The following is a 26704-nucleotide window of genomic DNA, read 5'->3' on the forward strand; positions in this document are numbered from 1 at the left end:
AATCTCCCTTCTGTTTCATATCTTTTGAAAAAATGAATTTTCTATTTTTTTTTAAACTCAACCAGTCAGAAAATCTATGGCTATACTTGCAAAGTTTCAATGAATATGGGCTCAGTATTCCTTTCTAATATGAAGTAAAATATATAATCAATAGATTCCAAGCCCTAATTCTGTAATTAATTGAATCAGATCATTTCTCTTTTAAAATTAGCCTTTCATTAAGACTGATGAAGTCATCTTACCCAGTAATGTCACTCAGAAAAAGAAACATTTAGAAGTAAATGAGATATCCATTAACTGTTTCAAAACAAGCTGAATAATGACATTAAAAACATGGAGGAATTTAGTTAACAAACCAATAGTTTAGTGGCTTTTTTACTCATAATGCTTCACCCAACTCACTTCAATGATAAAATGCACCATATAAGTATGGAAGAGGTGGAACATGGAATTTATAGGTTTCTAAAAATGTATTTTGAAAATGCCTTGAAAAGAATCATCCAAGAGAAGAATATCCAGTTAGTTATTCCTCCCTGTCACATAGTGCCTGGATTCTGATTAAAACCACAACAGAGAGGCAGCTAATCTGAAGATTGAACATACTGTACCAATTAACTAGTGCATGATTAAACAGGTGAAAACTTGCTGTGGTAGGGCCTCTAATGTTATTTGTCATTAGTTAGATTTTCTCCTGCACTTTTCACCTTCAGAAATATTTTCCTCAAGGTTTCAGAAAGTGAGAGCTGAAAACAGCACATAATGTAAAACTTAGAACTGGGACTCAGCGAAAGGGTTAATATAACAAGTTATCTCAGATGAGTCAGATTTATTATAGCCCAAAGAAGATTCACTTTTTTAAAAAACTATTCAAATTATGCTGCCATCAGAAAATTAGGCAAGTCAGAATGATTTGGTGGCAGAAGGACAATTTTACCACCAGGAGAGTAACAGAATATATTAACCATGTTAAGTATAAAAATCCGAAAGATGCACCTACTCTAACAGACAGAAACTTTAAAGTGGAACAAAAACAACCACACTAGAAAAAGTGATGCCCAAATATTGAAAACAAAATGCATTCTGTAAAAACTATAGATTACTTCCAGAAGAGGTGCAGAAACAGAACACAGAGCAGCAAATAGGAGAAAGTGAGGACTGCAGATGCTGGAGATCAGAGTCGAGATTGTGGTGCTGGAAAAGCACAGCAGGTCAGGCAGCATCCGAGGAGCAGGAGAATTGACGTTTTGGGCATAAGCCCTTTATCAGGAAGTCAACTAAATCTTAACGGCATTAAATCTAATGCATTGACAGCGGAAATTGAGGGTCCAAACAAAGTAAGTTTGATCCAACCTGCTTATGTCAATGGACATCTCATTCATTTTCATTTAATACGGCGATGGTGTCACTGTCTTATCCAATTATTTTACCATGAGTGAAAATGCAGATGTTACAGCCTTTAGAGATGAAACCATATGTCCACATGTCATAGCCCCTAGGTTTCAATAAGGTCAGCTGCAAAATAAAAAGGCATGTCACCTCATTCTTCAGCATGCACTCCTTTCTGAACCTGAGAGCAAGACACTTCAGATGTCAGATTTCTCGACTCAAAACATTAACTGTTACTCTCGTCATTGAGTTAAAAATCACACACCGGGTTATAATCCAACAGGTTTATTTGGAAGCATTAGCTTTTGAAGCGCTGTTCCTTCATCAGGTGGTTGTGTGCTCCGAAAGCTAGTCCTACCAACTAAACCTGTTGGACTATTAGCTGGTGTTGTGTGATTTTTAACTTTGTACTCCCCAGTCCAACACCAGCATCTCCAAATCATTTCTTCATGGATGCTGCCAGATCTGCTGAGTGTTGGTTTCTTAACCTCAATCTTCTTGTAGGTAGCAGAAGGAGTTCAATTAGTTACAATGGACACAGAACAGGTCAGGAAAGATTACGTTATGTCAGGTGTATGCAAAGATGGGTCAATCAGATAACAACTGACCCAGGAACAAACAGTTGTTGAACAACCAGTCAACAAGTAACCAGTGGATCATTTTATTGGGTTTCCTAGACTCCTGCCAGAACCCAAAATGAAATTAGCCATAATAACATCAGGAATATGTGTTTCCTGTAGCCAAGAATCAGTGCACACAAGTCAGAGTAGGCTCAAACAGATTCAACAAGAACAAAGGTCTGAAGTAAAATGTGTTCCTATTCACAGGTATTGTGTTGAAGGATGGCCAGGACCAAAGTTCAGTGAGTTAGCCAAGAACATGTGTTTTGAGCACACACAGCATTTCACAAGAATAGATCACTTACTATTGCATAACAAAAGGCTAATTAATCCAGCTTCTATTCAGGAAGATATAATAGAGAGGACATTCTGACAAAGACCACAGGTACACAGACAGGCATCTTGAGAAGATTAAGATTTTCCTTACAATTTATGAAATAACAGAGAGAAAACAAAAAGGTTTGGTAAATGTTATGTCTTTGCCCAGAGAATGATTGAAACATTCTTCCCCACTCTCCTCCTCCCCCCACCCCATACAATTACTACTGCTGGGCTTCACAGCTTGGAGATAAATTTGGATTGGGGTTTGTAAGATGAGGCTTGGTGGGGAATGAGGGTTTGGGGGGAATGGAGGCGGGAATGGTAAGTCAGGAACTTGGGAAAAAAAATGCCACTGGATTGTGATTGCATTTCCTTCTGTATTTTCCAGGACAGATTGGTTAGGAAATCAGGAAGACAAACAAAAGTTAGAAGATAATTAAGATACTTTGAGTGAAATCCCTCTTTCCTAATAGAAGAGCAGCTGTCTCCCACTCACTTGATTTAAGAAGGCACGAGTTCAACAGAAACAATGGCCTCCATGAAGATGAAGCTGTGACGATGTTGACCTTTTGCAATATAAAGTTAGGCATGTCCAAGGGAAAGGTTGTTTGGGAAAGCAATTTTTCTGCCATGTGATTGATTGACAATTGCTTTAATCTGACCAGCACTTTACCTGATCTCAACTGGTGACAGCCTTAAGAGTTTTGCAGGAGCAGCTTCAACTCCATCTCTACTGAGGACCTTAGGCATCAGGTTTTTTTTACCACAACAGATCCCTGCTGTAGCTCCCACAATGCCAACTGCCTTTTCTGTAACTCCATGCCTTCCATAGATAAAGGATGACCATCAAAGTACAAGTGAAAATAGGCAGGACCCCGACTAAGAGTCAACTGACAAGGGACAAGTCACACTGGCATGTGTGAACACTAATATCCCAAGTCACTAGATCAGGTTGCACATTTCCTCAAATCAGTCCTATGACTGAAGCCTTAAAAAAAATTATGTCTAGTTAGCTGCTCTAAAGGAAACCTTGATATTGCTAAGCAAAACAAACCTTCTTCTGACGAAATAGCCATACCCTATTACTCACCATTGCTAAATGATTGGAGGGAACTCGGATGCAGAGTCTTAATTGATTTGCTCCTGCAGACAGAGTGCCTTGGGCTACAATAATCAGGTTCAGTAAATTGAAAATGTCGGTGACATCTTTAAAAGAAACTAGGGCTGTAAGATTCCATTCAGTGTATGTGAAGACTCGATCGAACATAAAAGGCTTTAAAGTCACAAGCTGTACTTGATGTTAGATTTGAATTCTCTTACACTGTTTCCTCATAAACTTCAACAAACACCATTATTCTTGCCTATAGCAATCAATTCAGATGTTGTATTCTACCAAAGTCAATAACTTTACCTATCTTCCAGAATCAAATGCTCCAAAAACTGTTTATTGATAGTTGAAGTGAAAAATATGTTTTTTTAAAAAAGAGACACTTTTCTAACATTTTGAACTTAAATGCCTACTACCAAGCATTTTCACCTTGCTGGATTACTGATAAACATTAAGTGGTCCACACAAGTAGTGAAACAAGGACGGAGCAAAGCACAATAAATGCCCTTAACAGAGTTTGCATATACATTATTCAATTAGAATAACAGTGATGTGCTGGTGCTGGTTAATAGATGGAGAAAAAAATGACATGGGTGATTTGATGATTGGAAAAAAAGGATGCATTAAATTGTGTGTAAGAGCACTTCTGGATGTATTAAAACAAAACAATATAATGATGCAAGTAGAAATTTACTTTAGTTATCCCAAGGACCCCAATATTTGGGCTGGAGGATGTAGAACCATTTCCTGTTCCAAGTAATCCTGCAATGATACAAGATATTCCTTCAGTGAAGATCCCTCTGGAAGTTAAAAGGAGCACGTAAGGTTACAATCAGTTTTGTTCGTACATAGAGATAGAATTAACACTTTATAATAGACTTTAAAAAAACGCATATGATAACCTATTGAAGACTTTTGAACTTGTGTTGCTTAAATGTCACACATATATATATATTTATATATTTGTCTTCTATTTTGGTAATCAATTTTTAGTATTGGGAAGTCTTGCATTCCCTTCAACCCATCCCCTCCTCCAGCAACCAGGAATATTCAACACTCTCCTCCGAGCATGTAGGAACCAGCAACATCCTCAGTGGCAATGGGTAGAAGCTGCAGTACCTCCTTGGAAAGGAATGGCTATAGACCTGGGCAGGCAATGTAAGCCTGAAACTGCTGGCACTCTCAAAATGATTTCCAAAGTAGTCCAACACTATTTGCATGCTTTGGCTTCAGAGAATGCAGCAAACATGCGGGGTAATCACTGGGATTTATCTTGCTGTAATGCAGACACTAACACCATTTCTGTGTTCCTCAGGAGTACCAAGTCTGCACCATTGCCATTTCTACTTTTTTGACTCCCATGGTGGAGGCGGTTCTAGATTTGGCTGGTGTCAAGTCAGTAACTCTATCGCAGGCAATGATGCTGGAATGCAGTCACGAGATGATAAGAATGCTGCGTCTCTTTGTTCATTGGCCTCCTCAATCAAGAGGTTGACAATACCAACACCTTACCCCAAATTCTACATATCACTGATGGGACAAAGCAGACTACTGATATGAAGCAGAATTTTCACAGCTTCAGAGCAATGTGGACAATGGCAAGACTTGAGAGTAAGGATGGAAAAATAAGTTTCTTGAATTAGAGGAAAATGGTATAATATCCTACGTAAGGTTTCAACGGCCAGAGAAGAATCTCATTTGTGAGCAGCAAAGGAGCCTATTTGTATGTATTAATATCCCATTTGTACCTAATCTCACCTCATATGTGTGTACTGTAGTTCTTATATTCTGAGGTAACAGAGAAACTAGACAGCACCTATTCCTGACATGAAATTCAGGACAATTACCTGATGGTTGTAGCTTACTTGTATCTCCGCTGGTCATTATGTTGACCAGCATTCCCCAACATTTCAGGATGTGCTTCATGGGCAGTGATTGCCCACGCCCTCTGTCCAGAGGTTGGCATTGGCAAAGCACTAACCTCATGCCACCATATTGGCATATATAAGGATGATCTTGTAGTATAGTTCTGTAATTCACTACTGCACTTGGAGCTCACTGCTTTTGACATTGCAATCCCGTAGCCCAGGTGATTTGCATGCAAGGATAGGCATCCATCTCATACTTCAGAATCAGATCCACTCTGACCTCTTGGCTTACTTTAACACTAACTCACTGTGCATTTATTTGGACGCTCATACAGATCTCTGCCTTGCCTTTTAGCATATTTTCATTTCAATCAGTACATGCAGACTCACGCAGTTCTATCTTTCCTTGGTCAGAAAACCAAGTAGGTAATCATCTTTGCCAGTCATGATCACTAAAGGCAGCAGACATGTTGCTACATGGCACCATGGTACATCAGTGGCTTATGCCAACAAGTAATGTGGCAAATGCACTACTTGTGCTTAGGCAGGTGGATTATGTTCAGGCCAGGGAGTCTGGGCACTGAGAGTCAACAGGTGTCATTGAGGTTGGTGGCCAAATTGAGAAGTCAATTTTAGACAGCATGCTGGGATACAGATAGGTAAACCACGATGTAGGAGGCGAAATCAACAAGATTGGAGATGGTAGAATATGTGTGGGCATGAAGTACTGCATGGGTTGGTCATTTATGGTCACTATCACTCTGGGTTCAATGGTGGTGGTGGGGGTGTGTGTGATGGAGCAATGGGAAGGGGGAGACAGTACAGCACTATCTTGGGTATTACTGAATTGTAGACATGGGCTGAAGCGATAACATGGGAAGATGAACAGTGACATTTTGAAAAATGTTGTCTGGCAGAAGCTCAAACCTGATGGGGCTGACAGGAAGAGTAAGACAAAAATGTTAAGAGGGATTGGTGTGAAGAGATGTGACATCACCTTCATTAACAGGCTGATCCTGTAACTCCGCCTCTGCAGCTGTGATGCCTTCCATCTCTATTTGAATCACAAAATGAAACATGGCTGCTAATGCAACCAGAGTGGGTCAATTCATATTTTTGGCTGCAGAAGCGGGGTCTATTTGTGTGTGAAGTGAGGCCCATCAAGTAGCAATTGCCTTAATCAGTCACTTGTGCAGGCTGAGTAAAAGACATCTCTTTTCACAGATAACTTTATGTTTGCTTTATGGAGTGACCGTCTATGTCAGTTACAAAATAAAAACAAAAAAGAACTGCAGATGCTATAAATCAGAACTAAAAACAGAAGTTGCTGAAAACGTTCAGCAGATCTGGCAGAATCTATTAAGGGAAATCGGAGTTAACATTTCAGGTCCAGAGGAAGGGTCACTGGACCCGAAACATTAACACTGATTTCTCTTCACAAATGCTGTCAGACCTACTGGCTTTTTCCAGCAACTGGTTTTTATGTCAGTTACAAATCCTGTGCACAAGCAGTCCAGGTCATGAAAGAAGCAAAATAATATGGATGCTGTAAATCAGAAGTAGAAACAAAAATGGTACAGAAACTCAACTGGTCTGACCGCATCTATGGAGAAAAATTGTGTTAATATTTTGAGTTTGCTGTGACTCATGTGAGCAATAAAGGGTCATTTCAAGCTCAAAAAGTTAACCCTTTCTTTCTTCACAGATGCTGCCAAATCACTAAGCTTCTCTAGCACTTTCCATTTCTAATCCAGACCATCATATTGATCAGAGCTGAAAATGTGTTGTTGGAAAAGCGCAGCAGGTCAGACAGCATCCAAGGAACAGGAGAATCGACGTTTCGGGCATAAACCCTTCTTCAGGAATGAGGAAAGTGTGCCAAGCAGGCTAAGATAAAAGGTACCTTTTATCTTAGCCTGCGTGGTACATTTTCCTCATTCCTGAAGAAGGGCTCATGCCCGAAATGTCGATTCTCCTGCTCCTTGGATGCTGCCTGATCTGCTGCGCCTTGCCAGCAACACATTTTCAGCTCTGATCTCCAACATCTGCAGTCCTCACTTTCTCCTACATGATATTGATCATTACAGATTAAACCTAGTAATCTATACAAAGCAAAAATAATCATTGGCAATCTACAATCCATAATTCATAAACACACAGCAAGGTCCTTTAGGAAGCACAAGGTCCCAGAGCTGCTTTCCAAACACATTAAACTGTAAGTATTTCACAGCAGGCTATTAAGTGAAATGCGGCCTCCTTAAGAGAGGTCAAAGTGTGTTAAGAAGATGTCATTGTCAAATTCTGCAGGTGTAATCTCCTAGTGTATGCATATGTAAAGGTTAGTGTGGCATACATCTAAATAAGGGTTTGTGCTAAAAAGGTCCATATGGAAGCACCCCATTACCATTCTTGTCAGAGGCCTCCATGTCATACAATGTATCAAGAACTATAATAAACTGTCATTTGTGTGCACATTACAAAGGTTCTGTTTTGCTTCCCAAATTTCCCTCAACAGGTCATCAGAACCACTATTTAAGATTCCAGGCATAGTAGCTGTTTTTATTACTGTGACCACAGCAGTATGAACAGCCAGAAAACGTTGAGGAGAAACCCAAGTCCAGGACCAGGAGCAATCTACAACAGGTGCTAAACAGCCTCAAAAATGAAGAAATTATATAAGATGGTCATAGATTCAAAGAGTAAGAGAGATGAACAGCACGGAAACACCCTTCAATCCAACATGTCCATGCTGACCAGATATCCCAACTCATCTAGCCCCAACTGCCAGCACCCGGCCTATATCCCTCCAAACTCTTCCTATTCATATACCCATCCAGATGCCTTTTAAATGTTACAATTGTACTAGCCTCTACCACTTCCTCTGGCAACTCATTCCATGCACGTACCACCATCGGCATGAAAACGTTGCCCCTTAGGTCTCTTTTATATCTTTCCTCTCTCACCCTAAACCTATGCCCTCTAGTTCTGGACTCCACCACCCCAGGGAAAAGACCTTGTCTATTTAGGCGAAAGTGAGGACTGCAGATGCTGGAGGTCAGATCAAGACTAGAATGGTGCTGAAAAAACATAGCAGGATGAAGGGCTTTTGCCCGAAACATTGATTTTCCTGCTCCTCGGATGCTGCCTGACCTGCTGTGCTTTTCCAGTACCACTCTAATCTTGACCCTTGTCTATTTACCATATCCATGCCTCTCATGATTTTATAAACCCCTATAAGGTCACCCCTCAGTTTCCAACGCTCCAGTGAAATCAGCCCCAGCCTGTTCAGCCTCTCCCTGTAGCTCAAATCCTCCCAAGCTGGCAACATCCTTGTAAATCTTCTCTGAATCCTTTCAAGTTTCACAACATCATTCCAATAGGAAGGAAACCAGAATTGCACGCAATATTCTAACAGTGGCCCAAACAATGTCCTGTACAGGTGTAACATGACCTCTCATCTCCTGTACTCTGTACTCTAACCAATAAAGGGAAGCATACTAAACGCTGTCTTCACTATCCTATCTACCTGCGACTCCTCTTTCAAGGAGCTATGAATCTGCACGCCAAGGTTTCTTTGTTCAGCAACACTTCCTAGGACCTGACCGTTAAGTGTATAAGTCCTGCTAAGATTTGCTTTCCCAAAATGCAGCACCTCGCATTTATCTGAATTAACTCTATCTGCCCCCTAAGTATGTGGAGAAAGTGCAAGAGGCCACTGTCTTTCAGATGAGTGAGGCACAATGCTGTTGTTGAATGAGAATGCCCCATAAAGAACTTTTTTTCTATTAGGACATTCAAGTGCAGGAAGCTACAGACCAACACACATAGCATTGAAAGCTCGATATCATAATGCAGCTGACTTCATCAACACAAAAAAGATTCAATTCAGATAATGTCAAACTCATCTGTGATCATCACAATCATATCTTCGAAATCTGTGCTAGGTTGCTCGGGAGCTGCCATGATCCCTATATCCTTAAGATCTCAGGTTCCTATTCTTCTCAAAAAGGATTATCTAAAAGGATTGCCATCAGAAATAGAACATAGAACATAGAACATTACAGCGCAGTACAGACCCATCGGCCCTCGATGTTGCACCGATCTGTCATACCAATCTGACGCCCATCTAACCTACACTGTTCAATGTACATCCATTTGCTTGTCCAATGACAACTTAAATGTAATTAAAATTGGCAAATCTACTATCGTTGCAGGCAAAGCATTCCATACCTTTACTACTCTCTGAGTAAATAAACTACCTCTGACATCTGTCCTATATCTATCACCCCTCAATTTAAAGCTATGCCCCCTCGTGCTCGCCATCACCATTCTTGGAAAAAGGCTCTCCCTGTCCACCCTATCTAACCCTCTGATTATCTTATATGTCTCTATTAAGTCACCTCTCAACCTTCTTCTCTCTAACAAAAACAGCCTCAAGTCCCTCAGCCTTTCCTCATAAGACCTTCCCTCCATACCAGGCAACATCCTAGTAAATCTCCTCTGCACCCTTTCCAAAGCTTCCACATACTTCTTATAATGCGTTGACCAGAACTGTACACAATACTCCAAGTGCAGCTGCACTAGGGTCTTGTACAGCTGCAGCATAACCCCACAGTTCCGGAACTCGATCCCTCCGTTAATAAAAGCTAAAACACTGTATGCATTCTTAACAATCCTGTCAACCTGGGTGGCAACTTTCAAGGGTCTGTGTACCTGGACATCGAGATCTCTGCTCATCTACGCAACCAAGAATCTTACCATTAGCCCAGTACTTTGCATTCGGTTACTCCAACCAAAGTGAATCACCTCACACTTCTCTGCATTAAACTCCATTAGCCACCTCTCAGCCCAGCTCTGCAGCATATCTATGTCTCTCAGTAACCTACAACATCCTTTGTCACTATCCACAACTCCACCAACCTTAGTGTCATCTGCAAATTTACTAATCCACCCTTCTACGCCCTCATCAAGGTCATTTATAAAAATGATGAACAGCAGTGAACCCAACACTGACCTTGTGGTACACCACTAGTAACTGGACTCCAGGATGAACATTTCCAATCAACCACCCTCTGTCTTCTTTCAGCAAGCCAATTACTGATCTAAACTGCTATATCTCCCATAATCCCATTCCTCCACATTTTGTACAATAGCCTTCTGTGGGGAACCTTATCGAATGCCTAGCTGAAATCTATATACACCACATTAACCGGTTTACTCTCATTTACCTGTTTGGTCACCTCTCAAAGAACTCATTAAGGTTTGTAAGGCACGACCTACCCTTCACAAAACTGTGCTGACTATCCCTAATCAAATTATTCTTTTCTAGATGATTATAAATCCTATCTCTTATAACATTTTCCAACACTTTATCAACAACTGAAGTAAGGCTCATTGGTCTATAATTACCAGGATTGTCTCTACTCCCCTTGTTGAACAGGGGAACCACATTTGCTATCCTCCAGTCTTCTGGCACTATTCCTGTAGACAATGACGATTTAAAGATCATTGCCAAAGGCTCGGCAATCTCCTCCCTGGCTTCCCAGAGGATCCTACGATAAATCCCATCCGGCCCAGGGGACTTATCTATTTTCACACTCTGCAGGATTTCTAATATCTCTTCCTTGTGAACCTCAATCACACCTAGTCTAGTAGCCTGTATCTCAGTATTCTCATCGACAACATTATCATTTTCTAGAGTGAATACTATTGAAAAATATTCATTTACTGCTTCCCCTATCTCCTCTGATGCCACACACAACTTCCCACTACTACCCTTGATTGGCCCTAATCTTACGCTTGTCATTCTTTTATTCCTTAAGTACCTATAGAAAGCCTTAGGGTTTACCCTGATCCTATCCGCCAACAACTTCTCATGGCTCCACCTGGCTCTTCTGAGTTCTCTCTTTAGGTCTTTCCTGGCTACCTTGTAACCCTCAAGTGCCCTAACTAAGCCTTCACATCTCATCCTAACATAAGCCTTCTTCTTCCTCTTGACCAGAGATTCCACTTCCTTCGTAAAACACGGCTCTGGCGCTCTACAATTTCCTTCCTGCCTGACAGGCACATATTTATCTAGGACCCAGTAGCTTTTCCTTGAATAAGCTCCACATTTCTAATATGCCTATCCCCTGCAGTTTCCTTCCCCATCCTATGCTTCCTAAATCTTGCCTAATCGCATCGTAATTGCCTTTCCCCCAGCTGTAACTCTTGCCCAGCTGTATGCACTTATCCTTTTCTATCACTAAAGTAAACATTACAGAATTATGATCGCTAGTACCAAAGTGCTCACCTACTTCCAATTCTAACACCTGGCTGGGCTCATTACCCAGTACTAAATCTAATGTGGCTTCGCCCCTTGTTGGCCTGTCCACATACTGTGTCAGGAAGCCCTCCTGCACACACTGGACAAAAACTGACCCATCTATAGTACTCATACTATAGTGTTCCCAGTCAATATTTGGAAAGTTGAAGTCCCCTATGACAACTACCCTGTCTCTCTCACTCCTTTCGAAAATCTTCTTTGCTATCCTTTCCTCTACATCTCTGGAACTATTCATAGAAAACTCCCAACAGGGTGATCTCTCCTTTCCTGTTTCTAAATTCAGCTCATACTACCTCAGTTGACGAGTCCCCAAACATCCTTTCTGCAACTGTAATATTGTCCTTGACCAACAATTCCACACCTCCCCCTCTTTTACCATCTTCTCTGTTCTTGCTGAAACATCTAAATCCTGGAACCTGTAACAACCATTCCTGTCCCTGCTCTAACCATGTCTCCGAAATGGCCACAACATCGAAGTCTCAGGTACCAACCCATGCTGCAAGTTCACCCACCTTGTTCCGGATGCTCCTGGCATTGAAGTAGACACACTTCAAATCAACTTCTTGCTTGCTGGTGCCATCTTGCGTCCCTGAAACTTGATTTCAGGCCTCCCTACTCTCAACCTTTTCTATACTCGAACTACAATTTTGGTTCCCATCCCCCTGCTGGATTAGTTTAAACCCACCCCAATAGCCTTAGTGAATTTCCCCTCCAAGAATGAGGGCTACCTTTTCCAACAATAGCAGTTACCCAATTTTTCGAACAACCCAAGATACAATACAGCCCATCCTGCTGCCAGAGTCATTGAGGGACAGACAAAAGGCTTCTTCAAGCAGATTTTTCATACTTGACTAGGTCTTAGTGCTTCTTGCAGAGTTTGACACATAATCCCAGCATCCCAGCATACTGTGCTCTGTATAATTGCAGCAGACAAGAAGGGGACATAATAGACAATGAGGAGCTGGGGGAGCAGCAGTAGTCTTTCAAGGAGGAAGATGAAAGTAATGATCAGGAGAAGCATTACTTTCACCATGGTAGAGTACAACAGTGACTGATACAACAAGCCAGCCAGGATATATTTCACAATCATTTCCATTGGAAGTTGGATCATTTATTTACAATAAATGTGTTGATGATAGAAAACAGCTTCTGGGGGCTCTATGTGTTCCTACCCTGATTGTGTGACAGTTTGCACCAGTGTCTCCTTGTGAGAAAGAAACAGCTGGAGTGAAGTCAAGGTCTTTCACCCCCCTAAGGCTTTACACTTGATGCAGACCACCAATGGCTACAGTGACAAAGTGTAGGTCTGTATGCATTTCTGGCAGCCACTGAGCATTGTGCTGGACCTGGCTGTCCATGGCAGCCACCATCCTGTTCATGCAGAGAGCAGAATGCCACACTGTACAGATAGCATTAGTAGGCTTCCCTATCATCAATGCAGATTCCTGACTGTCTCTGACAAACTTGTCAGTTGCTCCTATGGCTGTTTATACGTTTGCACAAACTTATTAATGGCCAATACCATATGCGACCTGTGGTTGAGCAGGTGTCTCCAAATCCCAGGTATTGGCCTCCCCTGACCAGCTGCCAACACATGATAGCATGTTCACCAGAATGGGTTCCTGACTCTAATCTAGCAAGGTGTCAACATCTGAGCTGGTGAAGGGTGCAAGGGATAGCATTTCCAATACAACCTCTGAGGAATCTGCGATTTCTTCCTCAGAGTTGGAGAAGGATGTTGTAGCCAGAGGCACTGCTTTCTTCTGGAAAAATGGTACTTAATTGCTGCTGGTGCTTGCAGAGATGAAAGGGAATGAGTTGCGCAAATTGACTACACTTGAAAGCAGCACCAAATATCATAATGAGTCATACTTTGTTGACAGGATATCAAGATCTCAACCATTTCCTGCTAATTCAAGTACTCTACTCATTTGGAGTGGACCATGTCATCAACAGTTTTTGCCCTATCTGCAAAATTGTAAATATATTTTCTCTTGCAATGAGACAAAAGGAGGGATTGAATGAGATAAAGTGGCTAACACAGCTGTCAATATAGGTGCAGGAGAGGTGTTGATGTTTTCCAAGTGAAAACATATCACAGAGATTGGGAAGGCAGGTGTCTGGAAGGTGAGAGCCATTGAGGGAAGATGCATACAGGGGGAGAGTGATAAACCACACACTTTGGTGGATGTGGATGAAATAGCAAAGTTAGAAACAGGGGCAAAAAGATGTTGTGACATTCATTTTTGTGGAGGAGTGCTGACTGTCATTTATCTACTTCTTATGTTGCTGGATTTTCCTCTGGACTATGGAAATAGCATGGCCCTAGTGTTACGGTCTGGTACTGTGGGTTCTTCTGTAAGTCTGGAGGAAAGAGAATAGCCGTCCCCACCATCAGTGGGGTGTTAATTTACCTCAATCAGTTATATCACTGGAGATCCTCACACACTGGGGCTATGAATATTGGCTTGCAGCATTTCAAATGGTGTATAGTTCAAGTTTAAATATATCACCAACAAAATCAAAAGGTCCCAGCACTAGGAGTACATCCATTGCTGTCGAGTGCACAATATTGTGAGAATGGTGACATGGGGGTGTGGTGCATCTCTCATGTGGTGACAACTTTAAAATTATGTGAGTAAACACACTGGAGCTTGCAGAGAGAAATCCTCCTTGAAACTTCCCAATTCAGCCCGTATGATTTACTAGTGACATCAACAGTCAGGTGCCAGGCTCCAAGAAGAGACAGAGAGAGAAAGACAGAAAATCAGTAGTCTATAACAGTAACTGCCCATTCTAATCCCAATCTCCAATGTATTATCATAGCCTCACAAGTTACATGACTTTGGATGCAGATTCAAGTTCCTTTTAAATAGGAGGTGAAATTTTCCACTCCAACCATTAAGTAGCATTGAATTTAAGACATCCACTACCCTGTGAGTGAAAATGCTATTCCTGTTATCCCTGCTAATCTTCCTCTACCAATCACCCTAAAATTGGATCTCCTTGGCAATTGACCTCCAAAAGAGGAAAATAGGTCTTCCCTCTTCACTCTATCCAAAGCCCTTATTATTTGATACATATCAATTAAATAACACAGAGAGACTGAGAGAAGGAGATGTGTGTGTGTATATATATATATGTATAATACACCTGTACTTCACTCAATCTGCATTCATATCATCATATAGCAGGGAAACAGATCCTTGGTACAACTCTTCCATGCCAACCAAGTTTCCCAAGCTAAACTAATCCCACTTCCCACTTTCCTGTTTTTCGCAGTTAATAATGTAGACTCCTCTACTTTGGAGTGTTGAAACGTAGGCTGGGTGATTGTTTTGCGAAGCACCAACACTCTGTCTGCAAAAATGCACCTGAGCTTCTAGTGGCCAGCATTTTAATATATTCCCTGGCTAACATTTCTGTCACAGACCTGTTGCAATGTCACAATGAGCTTCAGCGCAAACTTGAAGAACAGCATTTCAATTTCCGCTTAGAGACCCTGCAGCCTCGAGAACTCTAATTGAGTTCAATAACTTTGGAACCTGATTCCAACCTTTCACATTTTTTTACCCACCCCACACCAACTCCTGTTATGACATGGGTTGGCTTTTAGCACAGTCATGTGTTCCCAGGCCTAATATCACGTGATATGGGTTGCATTCAGTACAGTCAACCTATTTTCTCACTCTTAGCACTTCTTATCGCTTAGTCAGCTTTTCTTCTATCCTGGCTTGCTATCCATTATCTCCTTATTAACCCACTCTTTTCATACTTCTTTTTCTCTGGGTTCTGTGTCCCCCTCAACTGCTGAAGTCTCCTCTTCCTGCCATCTCTCACCCCACCCCACCCCCAGCCTCCCCCCACTTCAGCTTCCACATAAAAAACACTTTTTCCTCACTACTAACAGTTCTGATGAAGAGTCACCAGACTCAAAACATTAACTCTGCCTTCTTTCCACAGATCCTGCCAGACCTGTTGTGCTTCTCCAGCAATTTCTATTCTTGTATATCTCCTCCATACTCTCAAGAACAATGAAGACCTTTGTGTAATGTGGTAATGATAACTGTATACAAAGCTTAAACTGTTGCCTAACCAGTGTCTTATATAGTTCCAGTATTACATCCCTATTTTGTATTCAAATCCTGTCTAATGAAAGAAAGCAACTCACATGCTGTCATTACCACCTTATCTAGCTGCTCTGTTACCTTCAGGGACCTATGGTCACGCATTCCAAGGTCTGTCACTTTGTCTATCCCTCTCAATACTTGCCTGTTTATTATATATCCTCGTGCTTTGTTTGCACTCGCTGAATACATAATGTTGCATTTTCCAGACAAATTCCATTTGCCACTTTCCTGCCCAAGTAACCATTAATGTCAGCTGTAGTCAACAGCCATCCCTTCATTATGAAATACATGGACAATTTTTGTTGCATCCACAAATTTACCACCAATATTTCTTACATGGAGGCCTAAATCATTAACATATCATAAACAGTAGGGGTACACATGATATTCCTGAGGAATACGACTGGAAACAACTTGCCATTGACCATTACCTAATGTTTCCACTCACTGTGCCAATTTTGGATTCAGCTCATCACATTTGCCTATGTCCCATAAGCAATATTTTTTCTGACTATTCTGCTAAGTGGAACCTTGTCAAATGCCTTACTAAAATCCATGCAGACAATATCCACGATACTACTCTGATCGAACTCCTGGCTATGAATTTTTTTTTGAGAAAATAAGACACTACTGTCCCTTGACAAAACCATGCTAGCTAATGCATGCCCAAATAAAAGTTAATTCTATCATTATTTATTCCAATAATCTGTCCACCACAGATGGAATTCTTTCCCGATGAAGAGCTTATGCTCGAAACATTGACTTCCCTGCTCCTCGGATGTTGCCTGACCTGTTGTGCTTTTCTAGCACCACACTCTTCAACTCTGATCTCCAGCATCTGCAATCCTCACTTTCTTCCCGTCCACCACAGAGGTCAGACTCAGACTATAATTATCTAGTCTAAGCCTTGCACTATTTCTTTGTGGGATCATGTCTACACTGCGCCTGATGAATCCATTTTGACAGCCTCTTATTGATTTATAACTGACTTACCTTCAAATAATTACATTCAGCCAACTCTTGCCAGATCATCACTCAGCTTTGTAAAATTTACCTTTCTTCAATTTAGAACTTTTACTCATTTTCCATTTTACCTTCTTTCTCTGTAACAGTGCTAAATCATGGTGGCTCAGTGGTTAGAACTGCTGCCTCACAGTACCAGGGTCCCAAGTTCGATTCCAGCCTTGAGGTGACTGCCTGTGTAGAGTTTGCGCACTCTTCCTGTGTCTGCGTGGATTTCCTCCAGGTGCTCCAGTTTCCTCCCACAGTCCAAAGATGTGCAGGTTAGGTGAATTGGCCATGCTAAATTGCCCATTGTGTTAGCTGCATTAGTTAGAGGGAAATGGGTTACTCTTCGGAGGGTCGGTGTGGACAGGTTGTAGGGAGCAGTGTCCACGCTGTAGGGAATCTAATCAAATTCAACTGTTATGATCAGTACATCTAAAATGGTTACTACTTCATATACCTGGCAAGCTTTACTTTCTCAGACTAAATCAAAAATTGTACCCTTTTTCATTGGACTTGTTGAAAATGTTTTGTAAAACTGTTCAAAAATATTGTAGCTGCGTGGCTGTCTCATTGCTTGTTGATATCCAATTTTTAATTGGTTAGTTGACATCTATTGTTTTGCACTTGTAAATCTGCCTTCATTACTCTGGGTCCAGCTGTAATTGTTGAAGATTTGCCTTATTGTTTGAAATGAAACTCTATTGAGAAATCTATGAAGGAGATAAGGTGGGGATATGATGACCCACTTGTTGATTTTCTTATTCGAGTTTTTCTGGGCACTATCCCATTTATAGGAAAGTTTGCTTTGTTTGCTGAAGTAAGTATCTTTTTCAATACTAAAATCTGAAATGAATAAAAGTTTCTATATTAAGAACAAGTTGTGTTTGATGTGTAGCTTCATTTGAAGAAATGAAAGTGAGCACTGGATTTATGAGACATTATTATCTGACTCATTTGATTGTTCTCTTTGATAAAGCAACTGTGAACGTCAATAAAGGCAGCTTGGGTTTTGAAAGTTTGTGAAATACAAATTGGCTGGCATGATTCTACTGATAAAGCTCTGTCACATCTACATATGAGCATATGACTTGAGAGCAGGATTAGGCCGTTTGATTTCATTGTAAGACACTTTGAAATTGTGAGAGGTGGTTTATAAATTCATGGTTCGTTGTCTTTTCCATGGGTATTCCACAGTAGAATTGTTGTGTTTTTTGGATTTGTATTCATGATCTGGACATGGTTTGCAAGGGATTATTTCAAAGTTTGCAGATGACATGAACCTTAGAAATGTAGTGAAATGTGAGGATAGTAAGTTACTCCAGGAGGACATGGGCCACTAGAACAGCTTAATAATACTTAATGCAGAAAAGTGTGAAATGAAGCAATTTGGTAGAAAGACCGAGAGGGGCACAATAAACTAAATGATAAAAATTTAAAGGGGATGCAATGAAACAAACCATTAAAGACGGCAAGGCAAATAAAGAAGGATGTTAAGGCTACAGGATCCTTGGCATTATTAAGGCTAGGGGATAACCAACTAGAATTAAATCATGCATAAGGGAGTTTGGTTGTGCAGAGAAACTGGAAAGGCTGGGATTTCTCTTTTTACAGTAAGTTTAAGGAGGGATTTCATCGATTTTGATGTGGAAAGGAAGAAAATGTTTTCGATGACAGAAGGGGCAATAAAAAAAGGGATAGATTTTATTTAAAGCTCAGGGAAACTAACTATGTGCATAATTGTTTAGCTATAGAATGCATTGCCTGAAAAGGGTGTTTCGGGCATAAGCTGATTCCTGATGAGTGCATAAATGACAGTATTCATTGGAATTCAGAAGAAAGTAGGGGCTACCTTATTGTGTCATCCAGAATTCTTAGGGGACTTGACAGGGTAGATGCAGAAAGTGGGACAGTCTAGGACCAAAGGGCACAATCTGAGTCAACCTGGGCAGGGGACAACTGATTATCATATCAGTTGTTATCGCATTGAATGGTACAGCAGGACGAGAAAGGCAATTATTATCTATATGGAGAGAAACCTCAAAGTGCTTCAGTACAGAGGGATCTGGGTGTTCTTATGCATGTATCACAGAAAACTGGTCAGCAGGTACAGCAGATAATAAGGAAAACAAATGGAAATTTGACATTTAGATTAGATTAGATTAGACTTACAGTGTGGAAACAGGCCCTTCGGCCCAACAAGTCCACACCGACCCGCCGAAGCGAAACCCACCCATACCCCTACATTTACCCCTTACCTAACACTACGGGCAATTTAGCATGGCCAATTCACCTGACCCGCACATCTTTGGACTGTGGGAGGAAACCGGAGCACCCGGAGGAAACCCACGCAGACACGGGGAGAACGTGCAAACTCTACACAGTCAGTCACCTGAGTCGGGAATTGAACCCGGGTCTCAGGTGCTGTGAGGCAGCAGTGCTAACCACTGTGCCACCGTGCCGCCCACTCTTTTATTGCGAAAAGAGTAGAATATTAAATTAGGGAAGTGTTGCTCCAACCGTTCTTGGCATTAGTGTAACTGCACCTGAAGTATTGTGTATAAATTTGGTCCCCTTACTTGAAGACGGATGGAGTTCAGAAAAGGTTCACTGGATTGATTTCAGAGATGAAGGTTTGTCTAATGAAGAGAGAATGAAAAACTTAGGTCAATACTCACTGGAGTTTAGGGGAGTGAGAAGAGACCTATTATAAGTGCTGGCAGGGAGTGTCAGTGGTTTGCACTGCTGTTTCACAGTGCCAGGGACCCAGGTTTGATTCCAGCCTCAGGCAACTGTCTGTGTCGAGTTTGCATATTCTCCTAGTGACTGTGTGGATTTCCTCTGGGTACTCCAGTTTCCTCCCACAGTCCAAAAGATGTGCAGATTAGGTGAATTGGCCAAGTTCAATTGCCCATGGTGTTCAGGGATGTGAGGACTTGGTGCAATAGTCAGGGGAATTGTTGAGTAAGAGGGTAGGGGAATGGGTCTGGGTGAGATACTTTTTAGAGGGTAGTTGTGGACTTGTTGGACTAAATGGCTTGTTTCCACGCTGTTGGGATTCTGTGATTTAAACATGTTTACTCCTCTAATACTCTCTACTTGGGGTCTCTGGGGCATGCTTGGTAGTGTGGCTGCCCCTTTTCTGTTTCTGAGCTCAACTTATATGACTTTATTCAGTCCTTTATTTGGTACATCAATCTCCTCACAGCTGTAATTGATTTTTTAACCAATAATGCTGTACCCTCCAAAAGGTTCTTGCAGTGCAGTGGTACTGTCCCTACCTCTGAACCAGAAGGCCAGGGTTCAAGTCCTAGCTGCTGCAGCAATGCATAATAAGGTCTTTAACCAGGAAGAAAGTGAGGACTGCAGATGCTGGAGATCAGAGTCGAGAGTATGGTACTGGAAAGACATAGCAGGTCAGGCAGCATCCGAGGAGCAGAAGAATCGATGTTTCAGGCATAAGCCCTTCATCAGGAATCAGCTTATGCCTAAAACATCGATCCTCCTGCTCCTTGAATGCTGCCTGACCTGCTGTGTCTTTCCAGTACCACATGCTTGACACTAACATCTTTAAACAGGTTGTTTTGAATATGTTATGTCTTCATATCCCTTTCTCCATCTTTCTTGAAAACTCTATATCTGGGAATGTTGAGCTGCTATTCTTGTGCCACTTTAAACCAAGCTTATACTATAACAATAATTACATGCTGCCACGTCTCTATATATGCCCTCAGCTCATTGGCTCTATTTGCTATATTTTTTGTATTTACACATATAACTTTTAATGCTGCCAAATTCTTATATTTTACATGTTTTTAACTGTCTGCTTCCTTGCTCATTCAGTCACTCTCTAAAATTTCTGCCTTCCATTTTCTGATCTGAATTTGCCTTTAGATTCTCATCTCCTGCCAATTTATTTTAAACCCTCCCCAATAACACTCACAAATCTCCCCACAAGGAATGTTATCACTGTCTTGTTCAGTTGTTGCCCATCAAGTTTGTACAAGTCCCACCCTCCACATAACCAATCCTAGTCCATAGAAAACTGTTCGGAGTGTGGGGCTGGAAAAGCACATCCGGTCAGGCAGCATCCGAGGAGCAGGAGAATCGACATTTTGGGCAAAAGCCCTTCATGAGGAAGGAGGCTTGTAAGCCAGGGGGGTGGAAAGATAAATGGGAGGGGGGGGTGGGACTGGAGGCCCTTTATCTCTCCACCCCCTTGGCTCACTAGCCTCATTCCTGATGAAGGGCTTTTGCACAAAACATTAATTCTCCTGCTCCTCAGATGCTGCCTGACCTACGGTGCTTTTCCAGCACCACACTCTCGACTTTGATCTCCGGCATCTGCAGTCCTCACTTTCACAGAAATCTGTTACCCACCTTCCGACATCAGCTTTCCAGCCACATGGAAATCTTTGATTTTAATTCTAATTAACATGTGAAACAGGAAGCAATACTGAGCATACTGCTTTAGAGGTCCTGCCTTTCAATCTCTCACCTATCTAAGTGGGCAGCACAGTGGTTAGCACTGCTGCCTCGCAGCGCCAGAGACCCGGGTTCAATTCCTGCCTCAGGCAACAGTCTGTGTGGAGTTTGCACATTCTCCCAGTGTCTGCGTGGGTTTGCTCTGGTTTCCTCACACAGTCCAAAAATGTGCAGATTATGTGAATTGGCCATGCTAAATTGCCAGTAGCCTTAGGTGAAGGGGTAAATGTAGGGGTCTGGGTGGGTTGGTTTTAGGAAGGTCGGTGTGGACATGTTGGGCGGAAGGGTCTGTTTTCACACTGTAAGTAATCTAACCTAATCTATCTCCCTGAAATCTGCTTTCAGGACCTTATCACCATTCTTACCCAAGTTGTTTGTATCAATGTAACCACTGACTGAGCAATCTCCCCCACAAGACTGTCCTATCGCCACCCTAATATCCTTATCCTGCTATCGCGGAGGCAACATACTGCCCTGAAGCCTCTATGCCACTGATTTGTTTCTGGCTAGTCTCCTGCGAAACCATCACTCTCACCAGAATCAGAAAACCAATTAACAAGCAATATAGACTCAGTGGACTCCCGCATTACCTGTCCAATTTTCTTAGACTGCCTGGTGATTACTCAATCCACAGTCCTTTGTCACGCAAATGCATAAACATGATGACTTCAGTTGCTGGTTAAGTTCTGAACCCAGAGCTGGAGTCTGCACAGCCAATGACAATTCTTTCCAATGCGTTCATTGGGAACACAATGCATACCTGTGACTTCACACATACCATAGTATGAATACTCCACTTGGTCAAGTTGACATGCCATCCCATAATTTTATGACCTTTTTATGATAATTAGAGTCACAAATATCTTAACAGTACTCACTAATCAGCATGTCTCCCCTCCCCCCGTATGGAAGTAAGAGCCAATTACAGGAGGATGAGCAAAGGGTAGAGAGAAGCACCACTCCCTAGTCCTTACAAATCTTCCTCTAACTCACCAAATTCTCACTTTACTCTTCACATAACCAAAATAGCACTCCGTAGAGACAAAATGTCATGGAGTGTGCCTTGATAACTGCTAAATTAAAGAAAACAGTTCTTAGGCTTTAGATATAAACTAACCTTCAGAATCTCGTATTCTCTAGCTCAAAGTAGAGATCTGAAGAGACATCCAAACAGGATCCAAAGTGGAACTGAATCTCAAACCTGGCCAAAGGAGAATGGGACACCTTGTGTTTCCATTAGGTCCTCATCCTTTTCAGGTCAGCAGGAAGGCACAAGTGTCCCTTGCAAGAAAAGAAGAATGGCTACTTTCTACTTATGGCAGCTCCATGCTGTGTAGTCAATGCACAGACAGTGAATGCTTAGTTCTTTAACTGGTGAAACCAATGCCACCTGTAATTGCAATGAGAGATACAGTGTCCTGCATTTGTACAGGAGCCCCGCTGTATTCCAAAGGTTTCCTGAAGGTGCCAAGAGCTCCCAAGCCACTGGGCATCAAAGGCCCATAAATTTCCTCCAAAATAACTGCCAGCAAAGAGGGAATAGCAAGGAGCAGCACATAGGAAAACAATTTAAGAAATACTCCAAATGCATTTTGGCTTCACAGATGATGGAAGAATTCATAATTCTTTGCTTGTGTTAGATTGATTTAATCAATGGTCTTCATTGTTGGGGCTGATCGGAGTGCATGTTCATCTTTACCACATTGCAAAAAAGCACCAGACACGGATTTACGGAAGAGGTAAGCGGCTTTAGTTTGGCTAAGTGATGAACTAATTTGGCAATTAGTTGCAATGCTAAAGGCCAATTAAAGTGCATGAGGCTAAGTGCCTCACTTGCATTTATACCTGAATGGCATCCAAGTGACCCGTCATATCTAACAGAATAGTACAGCTCCTGATTGGCTACTTCCTTGTCTGAGAATACCTCACAAACCACTTGGCTTTCAGCAGCCAGAGCCAATGGTCTCTAAAGCATCAGGTTGTTTAGAGCAGAGCAGACCATTGCTTTCCAGGGAGAACCTTACAGTGACATGCTGATGTACCATAGCCAATTGATCCAGGCACCAAAATGTTAGTTTGAGGAGACTTATTGTCTGCTCAATGATCACCCTGGTTGTAGCATGGTATAGCATTCCTCCTGCCTCTATCCTTAGGTCCCTCACTGATATCCGCAGTCATCACTTCAGTGATTCCCTCATCAACAAGTGGCTATCTTTAATGATATGAGCGGATTGCAAGGCTGTAGCAGAATTATATAGTAAACATGGTATCTGTGTGTGTGATAAGAGCACAAAACTGCAATATCCACCAGCAGAGGTCACAGACCAGTTGCACAGAGGGGGAATGAAATCTTTTCCTGGTCTGTGGAAAGTCTAGATGGTCACATGAGTGAAGTCTCAGACTATACAGTTCAATGACTTGAAAGGATGAAGGCTTCTGGTTGTCTTTGCCTAATTGCCCACAACTGTATAGAAATGTAGATATTAACTGATGTTCCCAAGGGCATCTGTCAATATCTTAATGCAGTAATGTGCGGTAGATTTGGAGACGCAATACACGCCTCCTGTGGGCCCCTGGAATCTTAGGCCACTGTGATCTGAGAGACATTGGCATCAGATGATCACCAAAACATCCAGAGCTCATCTCTTCCATCATCATGATGAGTAACTCATGTACGGACATGCACAAAACCACCGCCATGATCTCTGCAGGTAACCAATCTTTGTTTACATGCCATTAATAGAGTCTACTTTCAGCTTCAAGTTAACACCTGCTTTTGGCCCCAAAAATGGTTTTCTGCACCTTCCTTTTCAAAAGATTACCCTTGTAGGGGGTCAAGGTGTTGTTGCTATCCTGATCTGAGTGGAGGAATCCCTAACCCTTGTTCCCGCTGTTGGTTGTCCTCCTCATTAGAAGACCTTTTTACAGAATGTGCAGGATATTTCTTAGTTACTGTTGTTTTGACTGGAACAAACTTTCAGACAATGCTGAAACAGCAACCAATTCACCCACCTTTCAGGCCTCTCTCCAGTGGATCTCAACCAGAATAATAATATATAATCAGGGGCAGCACAGTGACTCAGTGGTTAGCACTGTTGCCTCACAGCATCAGGGATTAAGGTTTAATTCCACCCTCAGATGACTGTCGATGTGGAGTTTGCACATTCTCCCTATGTCTGAGTGGGTTTTCTCTAGTCTCCCACAGTCCAAAGATGTGTAGTTTAGATGCATTGGGAAATGCAGGGTTCCAGAGATGGTGAGGGAGCAAGTGGGGTGTCTGGATGGAATGATGTTCAGGAGGTCGGTGTGGACTTAATGGGCTGAGTGGCCTGCTTCCATACTGTAGGGTTTTTATGATTCTATGAGTTTCTTAAAAGTTTCAAGAGTACCTTCCTCTACCATCCTCTTTCAGCCAGTGTATTCCATATTTCTACAAACTTCTGATTAAAAAAAAAATGTTCTTCAGATTCATTCTTAAACAATTAATTCCTCACCTTAAACTTATGGCCTCTGGTCTTAGATATGGCTGCCATTGATAAAAGATTCTCAAAATCTACCCTCTGTCGACACACCCAAAATCAATGGCTGCCGAACTCTTATTGATGAGGGCAATGCAGTTGATAATGTTTACATGAACTTTAGTAATGCCTTTGACATGGTCATATATGGAAGGCTGTTCCAAAATGGAAAAGCCCATGGAATCCAAGGCAAGTTGGTAAACTGGATCCAAACTTAGCTTACAAATAGGAGGCAAAAGATAATGGTGGAAGGTTATTTTCATGATTGAAAGCTTGTGACTAGTGATCTAGCATAGGGATCAGTGTTCAGTCACTTGCTGTTTGTTAACAACTTGAATGTACATTGAGACTGCACTACAGAGAGTGCAGAGAACATTCACCAGAGTGGGATAGAAAATTTCATTTATGAGGAGAGACTGAATAGATCAGGTTTGTTTTCCTTGGAGCAGAGGAGTTTAAGGGGGGATCTGATTGAGATTCACAATGTTATGTGAGGCATAGACATAGGCTAGATTTTGAGAATTTTTTACCCAGAACAGACGTGTCTAAGACCAGAGGCTGTCAGTTTAAGTTTTAAGTGAAACCATTTATTCCTCACCTTAAACTGACTAAAATCTGAAGAAGTTCTTTTTCATCCAGTAGGTGGTAGAACTGTGGAATGCACTGCCTGAAAGACGGTGGTGGAGGAAGACACTCTTGAAACTTGTAAGAATATCTGAATGAGTAGTTAAAAAGCCAAGGCAGAGTAGGCTTTGGGCCAAGTACAGGTAAATGGGATTACTAGAGTTTGATGTTTGTTGGTCAGCACAGAAATGGTGAGCCAAATGGCCTGTTTCTATGCTGTATGACTCTATGACTTGATTCAAGGAAATAACCTGCATCACAGGGCTGCCAAGTGAGGTAATACAACAGCTGTCAACCCATTGCTTCCATTTCAAAGTTGCTGAGGCCTGAATAGCCCGCGATTCCCATGAGCTCATCATTAAGTCTGGAGGGACCTGTCACATTACCGAATTGACAAGCCTATGTAACATTCAACAGCTCATTCTTTAAAGTGTTAGCAGTGTCCCAAAGAATTCAAGCCCATTGCGAAGATGCCAAGAGAATAACCGATGTCCTTCCTGTCAAATTACATTCTCCATTCCCCTGTCCCCGTTGCCACCCTTTGCTCCATTGGAAAATCCCAGCTGCTAAATTTCTCACATTGAAAAAGTTTTAGTTGACGAAGACACATTCACGAAGGAAACAGATCAATATTTTACTCCATGGTTAATAATTCAACTTAAATTCAACTCAATCTTATGAGCAATAAATGAGTACAAATGCATCTGTTCACAGATTATAAGGTTTACCTGTTTAATGCATGGATCGGTGGAGGTGGAGCTCCCGCCAACCTTGCACATGCATAATAGTCCCCAATGGATTCAATGATACCAGTGAGTGTTGCACTAAACATTCCCAGGACTCCAGCTGCTGTGACTGTTGGTAAACCCCACTGACCTACAAAGATCAAAAAGTTATCAGCAGAGAACTTGGAAAAATAGAGAATTCATACCATAAACAAAAATACTGTATTCTTAAAAACAATTTTGCTGCCCAGTTCCTGAAGTTTAATTTTAATAACTGCACATTTTGCTTTAACCACGTAATAACCAGTTTCAAAATATTGAACAAACCAAATGGATTTTGCTTACCATGCAATATTATTTAAACTTTCTTATTAGAAGATGTAGTGGGCTTTAAAAAATCATATTCAATGTGGAGTTCAAGGAAATATGACATAAAAACATTAATTTTTGTATAGGTCCATCACATAAGCCAGTTTTACCACAAGAGGTGCTACATTAAAAAAGTTAATCACAGTTACCATGCATACAGTTACCGTGTTGTGTTAAAAATCACACAACACCAGGTTATAGTCCAAGAGGTTTAATTCGA

At 41.6% G+C, this 26704-nt stretch overlaps 1 protein-coding gene across 1 annotated transcript in view; it reads right to left on the reverse strand.

Annotated features, from left to right (window-relative positions):
- The window catches only part of slc23a1 (solute carrier family 23 member 1), an 87388-nt gene that overhangs the window by 22044 nt on the left and 38640 nt on the right, over positions 1–26704 (reverse strand). The window contains exons 10-11 of the mRNA XM_060837504.1: positions 26119–26266; positions 4130–4235 (exon numbers count right to left, since the gene is read on the reverse strand). Coding sequence (XP_060693487.1) covers positions 4130–4235; positions 26119–26266 — 254 coding nt within the window. The remainder of the gene's footprint in view (positions 1–4129; positions 4236–26118; positions 26267–26704) is intronic.

The sequence above is a fragment of the Hemiscyllium ocellatum genome, chromosome 16, assembly GCF_020745735.1.
Source record: "Hemiscyllium ocellatum isolate sHemOce1 chromosome 16, sHemOce1.pat.X.cur, whole genome shotgun sequence".
NCBI lineage: Eukaryota > Metazoa > Chordata > Chondrichthyes > Orectolobiformes > Hemiscylliidae > Hemiscyllium > Hemiscyllium ocellatum.